Source organism: Ursus maritimus, unplaced genomic scaffold (genome assembly GCF_017311325.1).
Source record: "Ursus maritimus isolate PB19 unplaced genomic scaffold, ASM1731132v1 scaffold_26, whole genome shotgun sequence".
NCBI lineage: Eukaryota > Metazoa > Chordata > Mammalia > Carnivora > Ursidae > Ursus > Ursus maritimus.
The window spans coordinates 14033794-14046703 of NW_024425119.1; the positions used below are offsets into that span (position 1 = coordinate 14033794).

Below are 12910 nucleotides of genomic sequence, written 5' to 3' on the forward strand. Positions count from 1 at the left end.
GACTTTAAATAAAAAAATTTACAAGAGAGAAAGGGAACTATATATTAATAAAAGTGTGAATACACCAAGAAGATATAAGAATTATAAACATTTATGCACCTAATAACAGACTACCAAAATATCTGAAGCAAAAATTGATAGAATTGAACAGAGAAATGGACAGTTCTACAATAATATTTGAACTTTTCCATATGCCACTTTCAATAATGGATAGAATAAAAAGACAGAAGATAAGTAAGGAAATAGAGGACTTGAACAATATATCAACTAGATCTAACAGCCAAATACAGAATATTCTATCCAACAACAGGATACACATTATTCTCAAGTGCACATAAGACATTTTCCACAATAGACCATATGTTAGGCCACAGAGTAAGTCTAAATAGTTTTTAAAAAACAGATAATATACAAAATATCTTCTCTGACCATAATGTCAAAATTCAATCACAGAAGGAAAATTGGAAAATTCACCAGTTTGTTGAAATAAAACAGCATACATGCTCTCAAGCAACCAGTAGATCAAAGAAGAATCATAGGGAAAAATTTAAAAAACCTAAAGACAAATAAAATTGAAAACACAAGATACCAAAACTTATGGGACACAGCAAAAGCAGTGCTAAGGGGGGATTTTATAGATGTATTTACATTAAAAAACAAGAACAAGTGCAAAGAAAAAAAAATCTGACTTTACAACTTAAGGAACTAGAAGAAAAACAAACTCAACCCAAAGCTAGCAGAAGGAAGGAAATTACAAAGAGTAGAGCGGAGGTAAATGAAGTACGGAATAGAAAAACAACAGAAAAAGTTAATGAAACTAAAAATCGATTCTTCAAAAAGATCAACAAAATTGACAAACTTTTAGCTAAGTGGACTAAGATAAAAAAGTATCAAATTACTAAAATGAAAAATGAAAAGTGGGGACCTTACAATCAATTCTACAGAAATAAAATTATTACGAGCAATTCCATACAAACAAATTGGATAACCTAGATGAAATGGACAAATTTCTAGAAACATAAGATTTACTGTGACTAAACCATAAAGAAATAGAAAATCTGGATCTAATGGCTTTATTGGTCAATTCTACAAACATTTGTTTTTTAAAAAGATGTATTTATTTATTTTAGAGTAAAGGAGAGAGAGAACATGGGGGAGGAGGGGCAGAGGGAGAGGGAGAGAGAAACTTTATCAGACTCCATGCTGAGTGTGGAGCCTGTCAAGGGGCTTGAGCTCACCACCCTGAGATCACAACCTGAGCTGAAACCAAGAGTTGGATGCTCAACCAACTACCTCACCCAGGCGCCCCTCTACAAACATTTAAAGAGTAATTAACACTAATTCTTCTCACGCTTTAAAAAAAAAAAATCTGAAGAGGAGGAAACATTCCCTAATTCTATGAAAGTCCTCAACAAAATACTGGCAAACAGAATTTAGCAGCATGTTAAAAGAAGTATTCACCATGACCAAGGGAGATTTATTCCTGGAATGCAAGAATAGTTTAACATATAAAAGTTGTTAAATATAATATACCACATTAAAAGAATGAAGGAAAAAATGCATGATCTTACCAATTTGATGAAGAGAAAGCCTTTTACAAAATTCAATATGATTTCGTGTTTTATCACAAACTAGGAAGAGAAGGAAACTACCTCAACATAATAAAATCCATCTATGGATAACCCATAGCAAACATCATACTTAATGGTGAAAGACTAAAAGCTTTTTCTCTAAGGCCAGGAACAAGGCAAGGATCCCCATTCTTGACACTTTGATTAAACATAGTACTGGAATACCTAGCCAGAGCACTTGGGCAGGAAAAAAAATAAAAGGTATCCAAAGTGGAAAGGAAGAATTAAAATTCACAGCTGATATGATCTTACATGTAGAAAATTCTCCAGAGTCCACCAAAAAAGAGTTCAGCAAAGTGGCAGGATACAAAGTCAACATTCAAATATCAGTTGCATTTCTACAGACTAACAATGAACCTTTGGAAAACGATGTCAAGAGTACAATTCCAGTGGCAGTTACAGGTCTCCATTTATGGAATGAATAAGTCATGGGGATAAAAGGTAGAGGAAATAGAGTAAATGTATAGTCAATGGTATAGGGAACATAGTCAATGGTACTGTAATGGGGTTTTATGGTGACAGATGGTAGGTACACTTGTGTCGAGCATGCATAGCCTGTGGAATCACTATGTTATATAGCTGACGTTGTGTGTTATATATGTTATATAGCTAACGTATGTTATATAGGTGACATTGTGTGTCAACTATATTTCAATAAAAAAGAATACAATTCCATTTACAATAGCATCAAAAAGAATAAAAGGTTTAAGAATTGACTTAACCAAGATGAAAGACTTGTACAAAAAAACTACAAAGCATTTCTGCAGGAAATTGGAGAAGATATAAATAAATGGAAAACTCCCATGTTTATGTATTGGAAGAATTAATATCATTAGGAAATCTTTATTACCCAAAGAAGTCTACAGATTTAATACAATCCCTGTCAAAATAATGATTTTTTTTTTTGCAGAAATAGGAAAAGCCATCTTAAAATTCATATGGAATCTCAAAAGCCAAGACAATCTTGAAAAAGAAGAACAAAGCTGAAGGACTAACTTCTTAATTTCAAAACTTGCTACAAAGCTACAGTAATCAAAACAGTATGGTACTGGCATGAAGTCAGATATATATACAAATGAAATAGAATAGGATGTCCAGAAATCAACCCTTACATATATGGTCAGATGATTTTTGCTAATTGTGACAAGACTATTCACTGGGGGAAAAGAGAGTCTTTAACAAATGGTGCTGGAAAAATTGGATATCCATATATCTCAAAATGCATCCATGACCTAAATGTAAACCTACAACTATAAAACTCTTGGAAGAAAACACAAAGCAAAAGCTTTAAGACGTTGGATTTGGCAGTGATTTCTTGGATATGATACTAAAGGCCCAGGCAGTCAATGAAAAAATAGGCAAATCAGACTTCATGAAGATTTAAAAACTTTGTGTATGAAGACATTATCAACAGAGTAAAAAGGCAACTCACAAAATAGGAGAAAATATTTGCAAATCATATATCTGATTAGCTATTAATATCCAGACAAAAAAATCAACAATTCAAAAAGGGGCAAAGGCTTGAAGAGAGATTTTCTAAAGAACATATATACAAATGGTCCTATAAGCACATGAAAAGGTGCTTGATATTGCTCTTGGTTAGGAAAAGGCAAATCAAAATTACAGTAAGATACCAAACTTCACACTCAGGAACATGTGTTGGGAACTTTGGGATAATACTGTCATAAGAGGTTTTGGTACTTTGTGTGGTAACACAGGGTCCCAGATCCCTAAAGGATAGAAAGCAGATATGGAAGGACCCAAATCAAATTGCAGAGATTTTTCTTCTTGCTAGTCTCCAAGCACAGTCAGGACATCACTGCCCAAAACGCCTTGTGATGAGCTTGTTCCTAAGGACAAAGTCCAAGCCCATATGCTCTTTCTTAGGTATCGAAAGATTCTGAAACCCTGAAGCATAAACTGGGGTCCAGATATCGATAATAGCAACCCTCAAATGTATGCAATGGCGTTTGCCTCCAGATAAGTTCAAAGATACTTAGCTGTTGATCTATCTACTGCCAACCCCCCTCCTTGCTCCCCAACACAAAGCCTGAATTTCTTCAGCTTTCTGTAGAAATTGTTAGTTAAGTTTTGTTGCTGTTGTTGTTTGCTCTTAGAAAACCAGTACCTTCAAAAGTGAGGTTCCGGAAGGCCTGAGCAAATTTGAGGGTAGTAATATCTTCTCCATTTTCAAGAAATATCTTCAGCATGTGTCCAAAGAGCAAGATTCCATTCAAGTAGGCAAGAGCAAAGTTATTTTTTGCCTGGATGAGAAAGAAAAATCTTAAAATGAGTTCCCCAAAAGAGATTCAGGTCTTGAGCCTGGAGCAAAACATTCTTGGGGTCAGCAGAGTAACTGGAAAGGTAAAGGGATATCAGGGGAATTGTAGGGATGGTATTAAAGAAGTCTTTTGGAAAATATGTCCTTGAGCCAGGGCTCTTTTATTAGCCCTGTGTCAAAATTCTGCCTTTCCTTGGCAATCAATAAACCTGGAACACTGTCTTTAGGGAAGTAACTAAAAGCAATTACACTTTCTTCCCATGATGGCGAAATCTATGATTTCAACCAGGAAGAACAGCATGCAGCATTGTCATAATTCTTGTGAGATTTTACATAGAAAAAAATGTTTGCTTGTAGTGTAATGTTTTCACAAGAGTAAAAGAGAACAACAGTAAAAACAACTCTCTGCTCCTCAGCACCCTGAATGGGGCAGGAAGAGCGTTGACTGGATGATAACCATTGAACTTGCTTTGAAGATGGTTCTGGACAGTTGCATGGTGGTCTTCACAGAGTTGGGCTATGGATTTAAAGTCTTATGCCCCCCGAGATCAAGTAAATTTCGTCAGCTTGGGCATTTTAGACAGCCCACCTGTGAAGAATCACACTTTTGTCAGAGCCTAGCAGCTGGGCAAGTGATATCTCAATATTACAACCAGAAGTATATTTGCTAGAAATATAAAAAGAAAAAAGAAAATGCCCCTCATTGGTTTCAGTGTCTTTTGCTGAAATTGTCATTTCACGAAACCAAAAGAATCCAGTAAAGACCCAACCCCAAAAGTGGTTACAGCTCCTAATTTTAGCAGGGTTGTAAAACAGAAGGTTTAGAACTGCTAGTCCAGGAAAAAACTGTGATACTCCCCAAGGTACCCAACTTCCCTTATAGCTCTTTGGGCCTGGCCTGTGGCTTGCCATCCCAAGGTTGTTCAGGGTGTTCGGACTGCTCCTTCCCTCCCCTTCCCAGTCCAAACCTGCTCTCAACTGACTCTGAGGGCAGAATACATCTGATACATTTAGTCACACTAAGGTGCAGTGATTGACAAAGCCCAAGGTGGTATTAGGGTCAAGGGGCCCTTGCATTATAATCAAGTGGCCAGGATTTAATGTCCAGTTAGAGGTTCTTTTTTTCTGGGATAAACGCTAAACCAGATGAGAAGCTAAGACTCTCCTGGACAAATTTAAAAAATGGTCAACTTAATTATAATAGGGGACAATGTCTTAACCTAGGAATATGTATCTCTAAAGGTAGAATTTTGATATCTGTGACAGCAGAAAGTTGCTTTAGGGTATTTTTAGGTCCTCTTTTTTTTTTTTTTTGTTTAGTTTCTACCCTCCCTAAATTAGCGGGGCTTCTTCCTGTCTCCCCATATTGTCACTTCCGTTCCAATGTAATAGAGTGTGCATTGTTGTGTTGGTCTAGAGCCTGGCAAGGTGACCTATAGTAAGAGCTTTAATATCAGTGATCTTGCCCATAGTTGGTCTCAATTAACATTTATTGTGTGTGGGGGGGGAATTGCTACTTTACGATTTGGGTCCTACATAGAAGAATAATATCTTACCTTTGACAAAGAAAAGAATAGTACATACTCATGAAACTTACCTGTGATAAACCCTTGGAGAAAGAGCTAATGGAGGTGGAATTCTCAGGAGGCAATGTCAGGACAAGGACATTTTTCATATAGTCAGGGGCTGTGACATTTTCCATGAAGTAGTGGTTACTGTAATAAAAAGCACAAGTTGCTTGTGAAAATTAGATACTTCCAAAAACCATACGGATTTTCTACAATTCCCACACACTATAGCATCAGCCTTGAAATAGTTGAAAACATCTTTTTTTCCAGTAACCTGGAAAACTTTCTACTGTCAGGTTTATTGTCATATAATATGCTGAGTTGAGTAAGAGGGCTGTGGTTCACATACACAAGTGGAAAGGAAGATCAGAACACAGAGACTTCTTTGAGGGAGGTATTTTTGGGCTCTGGACATGCGAGCTAGTGCTCGCTTTCAAGGCTTACTGACCTTCGGTTTATACGTGGAAACTTTCTTTTCTTTATTTGCTTGTAATAGTTTAGATACATTGGGCTAGGATACAGAGAAATTTTATGATTTAAATTTATGGGGAAACATAAGGATGAAAAGACTAATAAACATTTTTTTCTAACACTGTAAGCTCCTTGACCTAATGTCAATGTATTGATTGTGTATCCTCAACCCTAGGCAATAGTTGGCCCATTGTGGACCCTCAATACCGTCTAAGATTGAGCTGCAAGTCATAGGGTTTCTAACCTTCCAAATCATTTATGTTTTAATGTGCAATGAATCTAACATGTTTGAACTGCTATAACTAGGATAACCGTCATTTACTGGTCAAACAGTGGGTGAACACATCTATGCCCTGAAGACTGGGTTGAATATTTTGTTCATATGATCACATCTAATCCTAAAAGCACTCCAATGAAGTGGGCATCTTTATTCTCATTTTAAAAAAGAGAAGTTTTAATCTCAAGATTCTAAGTAATACCCAAGAGTCAAATGAACCCCAGATGAATAGCTTTTTGAAAAACTGTTGAACTGAGAAGGTGTGATTCGGGAAACCCAAGAAATAAAAGAAATTAATCAGCAGTAAAAACAACAACAACAACCGTCAAATGAACCGAAGTATCAGAAACAGAATTTGAAACCCAGTTAATGTCAACTTTCAAAGGAATCTAACGATCTTCCCCAAACATAGCCAGGTGTCCTTTGAGAACAGTGACAAAGGAATGCCAACACTTTGGCAGTTGGTTGAGGATTTGCTAAAAGTAAGATTACACCAACCTGGCTACATTGAGGACTCCTTCCAGAGGGCAAAGCAACTATTGAAAGCAGCTGTTAATGTGGTTGTAGAAATGAAATATTGATAACTTTGTCTCCTCTCCTGTATTTTGCAGCTAAAAGGCCAAGTTGAGTGATTAGATTATCTTCATGAACAACTAGTAGTCAAATAGGCCCGCAGTTCCTATGCTTCATTCCTCTTAACACTGTGATAAGTACATACAGTGTGGGTGAAATGACTAGGCAAATATGGGAGATACCAGTGCAGTAACAGTATCCAGTCTGAGTACAGACAGGTAATGATTAATAATGTAGTCAGATAAGTGAGGTCATATGATCGAGTTAATGGGGCAAGGGGCACAGGTGCACCAGCGACACCTTCTATAAGCTTACTCTGACTCAGATACTATCTAGGCATGGTTTGTGGGGTCTCCAAACATATTAGAAGATGAGTGGTAAAATATAACACTGTTAATTATACTCTAATTAAAAAAATAAAAATCGAAATATAAGAAAGAAAGAAAGAAAGAAAGAGGAAGGGAGGGAGGAAGGGAGGGAGGAAGGAAGGAAGGAAGGAAGGAAGGAAGGAAGGAAGGAAGGAAGGAAGGAAGGAGTTTGTATTCTCCAGAATTTTCTCTCCTTAGTTCCAGAGAATTACAGAGGATAAAATCACCACTGTGACTGTACCACAGAGGGCAAAAAAGCAAAGTCATTTAACTAGAACTTTCTTCTTACTAAAGGTGGCAAAGGAAAAGTCATCTAGGATCAAAGACCATTAGCAATAGAAGGCACAGATATGGTCCACATTCTCAAAAATAATGCTGTTGGGTTATTCGTTGATTTATCACTGCCTAGAAAAATACCTAAAATCAGGCTGGAGACCAGGGTCCCTGTAGATAAAGGGACATGTGGGTTTAATGGGTCATAACACTTCTGTTTTAGACATTACAGTGATGTCAAAGGTATGCATGTCTGCTAAGGCTACAATTAATTAAATAAAAATGAGGGTGTGATGAAAGAATAAAACATTGATTAAAATATTATCATACTGAACTCCATGCGAGTCGGTGTGAAGCAAGAGAAAAGAGAATGCGTCTTCTGGAAATCCTGGAAGTCTTTCCTTTCTGAAAAGAGGAGAGTTCTTTCAAATACTGTACCTACTTGAATAGATCCACTAGGATAATCACAATGTCTTCAGCCACTGCCCGGTCCCCCTTGAGGTTGCCGATGACACTTGGTGTACCACATATAACAATCACTGGAGGAGAGAGAACAAGACAAGGAGAGAAATACACAATGGTCTACAGACAGACAGGTGGGATTTGAACCCAGTATGTCCATGCTACATTTATGTTTTAATTCTTCAATTACTCTGTCTTCCGCTTTTTTGTTTTGTTTACGGGCGTAGAGTCAGAGTAGAGCTGTATGGGATCTTAAAGAGAATCCTCTGGTCCATTCCCTTAATTTTATTGATTTAAGGAGACTGGAAGCCAAGATGTCAAAGAGTTAAAAACAAGTCGATGGCTGAGCTCTAATTTTCAAGCTTATGAATCCGGTTCAGTGTTTATTTCATTTTACCAGGTCGGAGTAGTTACAAAAGCTATTTTCATTGACAAGGGAAGTGCACCTCACCAATTGTGAAAAAGTGGTTGAAAAAGATACAGTCAAGTAAACGCGAGAATTTCTGTAGTGTTCCTAAGCAAGCTTCCTTGGGCCTTGTTTGTAGCTTCTTAACGCAGAGCTCCATCTTAGGGATTACAGTGCCAGAGTCCAATCTGATTCTGTGAGCTTGACTCTCTTTGCCCCCAGATTTCCCAAATGCATGACCATGAGAAAGAGGAGTTGGGGGACACTTCACTGGATCTTTTTACACACTATGTTGTCTGATTGAATCGTAAACACCTTAGGGACATGACTACTTCTTTTAAGGGACATTTATACTTCCTTCTCCCCCACGTCTTCGCAATGTTTTCTACATGGAAGGTTCTTAATATGGCAAATGCTTAATAATGACAGCAGATGACGATTTGAGTCATACTAGGAATTCCTGCCAAGCAAGCACCTTCCCTTATAGGAAAGGTCCACAGTTGATTCCTTTGCTCCTGATATGTTCTTATTTGTAAAGAGAATTCTTGGAAAGTGAAACAAATTACCTCATAACCTAGTAAGGATGATTTCTTCCCATACTTGACCTGTAACTGGGAGATCACTGGGCCTGTGAGATACAGGGACTGAGGAAAGTGAGATGATGTGCTAACCTTGTAATTTTATTTGAGGCCAGATGTCAATAAACATATCCTGTTCGTCATCATGGGACCAGGGTTCAGAATGTGTGAGGATTAGTCACAAATCCAATAACAGATTGCACTGAGATCAACTTAAAAAGCAGTTTATCGATGGTGGGGCATGATATAATTTTGGTTTATCAAGGCTAGGCTTTCATCATTACTTTCACATTATGTTTAATTACCTTTCTCCTTTCTCTCATAAGATAAGGTTTTAATCAATAGGAGGAACAATATGATGGAGTTGCATGCAACTCTAGATCTCCCCAAATGAACAAAATATATGGAGGTAATGATGACCGCTCTGTGGTGGTAGATCTGTCAAAACAACTCATAAAAATGTGGTAGTTGTGAGGAAGAAGTTGGCAAAAAAATTATCTCCATGTCTCCTTACCATTGCTTTTCCTGTTCTGGCTGGTTAAGATATATTGAAACTGGTCATTTCCCCTCAACATTTCCTTGAAGCTAAGTTCCTGAGAAAAATAGGACACTCCAGCCTCCAGAGCATTGAGGTACCTAGAGCAGATAAAAGAGAAACTCTACGAAACCAGCTTAGTTTCTTCATGGCCTTCCATGTTGTTTGCTCATTGTTTACAGATCTCTCCTGGAACTTATTCATCTAAAGTTCATTTCCACTATTTCAGCACAACAGATGATACACACTATGATAGCAATGGTCTGGATTGAGGAGATCTAGTTTAGTAAAAGTATAGGAGAATTTTAGGGAATCTTCATATATCTATACAAATGGCAGACATTTGGCAGGTCCCTCATAATGGCTTCCTGCTATTTGCAGGAGGAAGGCTGCTCTGCTCTATAAACCCCATTATCACAGATAAGTTGAAACCTTTGAGTCTGTAGTACAAAAATTCAGAGTTGATAGCAATCATTTATCCTCCCAGTGAAATGGACTTTTGTGGGTTCTAAGTTCACCCCAAAGTTTCTAGGACAAGGCCTTCGGGTTGATTCTTGCCATTTCCTAGATGTGTGTTCCCAGTGGTACCCTTAGTCTTTTGCATACTTGGGTGGAGAGAGACTGCAGAACCAAGCAGCATCCTGGTGGTGCAGATGGTAACCCAACCAGAAGCTTCTTTTTGCCACCTCTGCTGGAGTTGTGTGAACCTTGTAATTTTATTTTAGCCATGGTGCCCAATGTCCCGTTCTCCTCCTGTCCCACTTATTCCTCTGAAAAACTGTGAGAAAAACTATTTCTAACTAGTGGTCGGTATTGGGAGAATGCATAACCTGTGGTATTGTATCTATCTTGCACAGTAATGTGAATGCAGTAACCACTGGTTTTCATTTTCCTTATCTGCAAAATGGAGATCAGAGCACTGTTCTCTTTTCTTTAGAGGATTTACTGCAGGGAATCAATAAAAGTACGGTGAAAGTATTTTGAAAACCAGAGTGTTGCAAATATTATACATGCTGATTACATTTATGCTATGTTTCCTTTGGCTCCTTTGCTTTCATGTACGTAAGAAAGTGGGCTGGTGCCCATTCCCAGTGCTTTTACAGTTGGAAGGTGTGTCTGATAATAAATGGCAAGGGCCAGGAGCATAGTAACGGTCCTGCTTACCAGAAACAGTCCTCAGTCTCGCTGCCATTCTTGAAAACATATGCACTGTTCCAGGAAAAACCTTTGAATGGCAAATCATTGACCTTCCAAAAGTTAACCAAGAAGTACATCAGCTTCCTAGCTGGAGACATCAACCTGGTTAAAGTCTCTTTGTAGTCACATGACAAGCCAAAACTCCCAGCTGAAATCATGGGATAGTTCAAAGCTGCGTCAAGGCTATGCCAAGAGGTGAGAAAGAAATCGATGTCAGGATTAATTTACGTAGCACAAATACGATTCTTCTTTAACCTGTTTCAGCCTGTGGTTAGTAATAAATGGTAAGAATGAAATAGGGTCGTTCAAGCAGGTTTTCTTAAATAGGTGTCCCTCCCACATGGGTAAATTTTAAAACTATATCTATCGAGCATATGTTATGTTTTAAGAGAGATACTCTGGGTATTTTCATGTGGTGGTTTGGTTACTTCGATTTATTCTAAAATGAGTCGTCCTAACACCTAGGCTGGGACATGTGCCTTTGGGGAGAAGGCTAAGGAAACCGAGGATGGCCACCGCAGCTACCACAGATGTTGTAAAGCCCAAAAGGTGTCCTCCATACTTGTCCCTCCTCGCGTTGCCTTACTTCTGGCCCTTGTATGGACTATTTTGAGATACACATCACCTTACGATTTTACTATTTTCCTTCCCCATTTAGCAGGATCTTCCTGTGGTTCCTTTTTTTTATTTCTATTTTTTTATTTATTTATTTATTTTATATAATAATTTTTTTTATTATATTATGTTAGTCACCATACAGTACATCACTGGTTTTTGATGTAAAGTTCCATGATTCATTACTTGCGTATAACACCCAGTGCACCATGCAATACGTGCCCTCCTTATTACCCATCACCAGCCTATCCCAGTCCTCCACCCTCCTCCCCTCTGAAGCCCTCAGTTTGTTTCCCAAAGTCCATAGTCTCTCGTGGTTCATTCCCCCTTCTGTTTACCCCCCCTTTCTTCTTACCTTTCTTCTCTTACTGATCTTCCTACTTCTTATGTTCCATAAATGAGTGAAACCATATGATAATTGTCTTTCTCTGCTTGACTTATTTTGCTTAGCATTATCTCCTCCAGTCCCGAATGCAAGTTGGTACAGCCACTTTGGAAAACAGTGTGGAGGTCCCTTAAAAAGTTAAAAATTGAGCTACCCTATGACCCAGCAATTGCACTACTGGGTATTTACCCCAAAGACACAGATGTAGTGAAGAGAAGGGCCATATGCACCCCAATGTTCATAGCAACATTGTCCACAATAGCGAAATTGTGGAAGGAGCCAAGATGCCCTTCAACAGATGACTGGGTTAAGAAGATGTGGTCCATATATACAATGGAATATTACTCAGCCATCAAAAAGAACGATTTCTCAACATTTGCTGCACATGGACAGGACTGGAGGATATAATGGTTCCTGTGGTTCCTTAAACGTATCAACTTTATTCTCCACTGGGGCCTTGACATATGCCAGAAATGCTGGCATTTTTGCCTCTTTGCCTGGCTGACTCTTACTCATCCATCAGGTTCTGGATTCAATATCTCTTTATCCACGAGTACTTTTTACTGATACATGAAGTGGGTATGTGTTTGATATCTGTCTCCTCCACTGGACCACAAGCTCCATGAAGGCAGGGATCATGGCCTGCTTGTTCACCTCCCTATCTCCAGTCCTTTGGGGTCATAGGTAGGCCCTCAACGTGCACTTGATAATGGAAGCAAAGCAATACCTCCCCCTTCCATCTTGAGCCCCGCACTGAAGGGTTTCACTAGGTGTCCTGCTTGCATCTCAGACTTCCCATGCTCATGGTCAAAAGTATCTTTTATTTTTATTTCTCAAAAATGCTCCTTACCCTTATTTCTCTTTTTAGTGTTTTTTTTTTGGGGGGGGGCTCTACTTTCCATCCCTCATGCCAACATCCAGTTATCAAATGCTATTGATTCTACCCTTAAATATCTTTAAAGCCATCCTTCCTTTCCATGTTACCTGCTTGCATGCTAGTTCAGCCCTCCTAATCCCCGATGACTTTCCCTGTCTGTGTCTCCTATGGGCTCCAGTCTATCCTGGATACTGTTGACACTCATTCTTCCCAAAGTTGAGCTGCTTCTTACAGCACTTCCCTGCACAATCTTAATCGTTTCCTATACAAATCTAATGAAATACATTTCCCTCACCTGGAACTCATGACCTCCCAGATACAGCCCTACTTCATGTTTCCGGTTTTCTCCCTATTATTCCCCTACTCATCTCCTGCACTCCAGTTAATACAGACCTTCACAAAATTTCTACACC

At 38.4% G+C, this 12910-nt stretch overlaps 1 protein-coding gene across 1 annotated transcript in view; it reads right to left on the reverse strand.

Moving 5' to 3' along the window:
- Nucleotides 1-12910, reverse strand: part of GUCY2C (guanylate cyclase 2C) — a 70933-nt gene that overhangs the window by 48766 nt on the left and 9257 nt on the right. Inside the window, exons 4-8 of the mRNA XM_008707020.2 lie at nt 10588-10803; nt 9403-9524; nt 7885-7981; nt 5510-5627; nt 3760-3895 (exon numbers count right to left, since the gene is read on the reverse strand). Of these exons, the coding sequence (XP_008705242.1) occupies nt 3760-3895; nt 5510-5627; nt 7885-7981; nt 9403-9524; nt 10588-10803 (689 nt within the window). The remainder of the gene's footprint in view (nt 1-3759; nt 3896-5509; nt 5628-7884; nt 7982-9402; nt 9525-10587; nt 10804-12910) is intronic.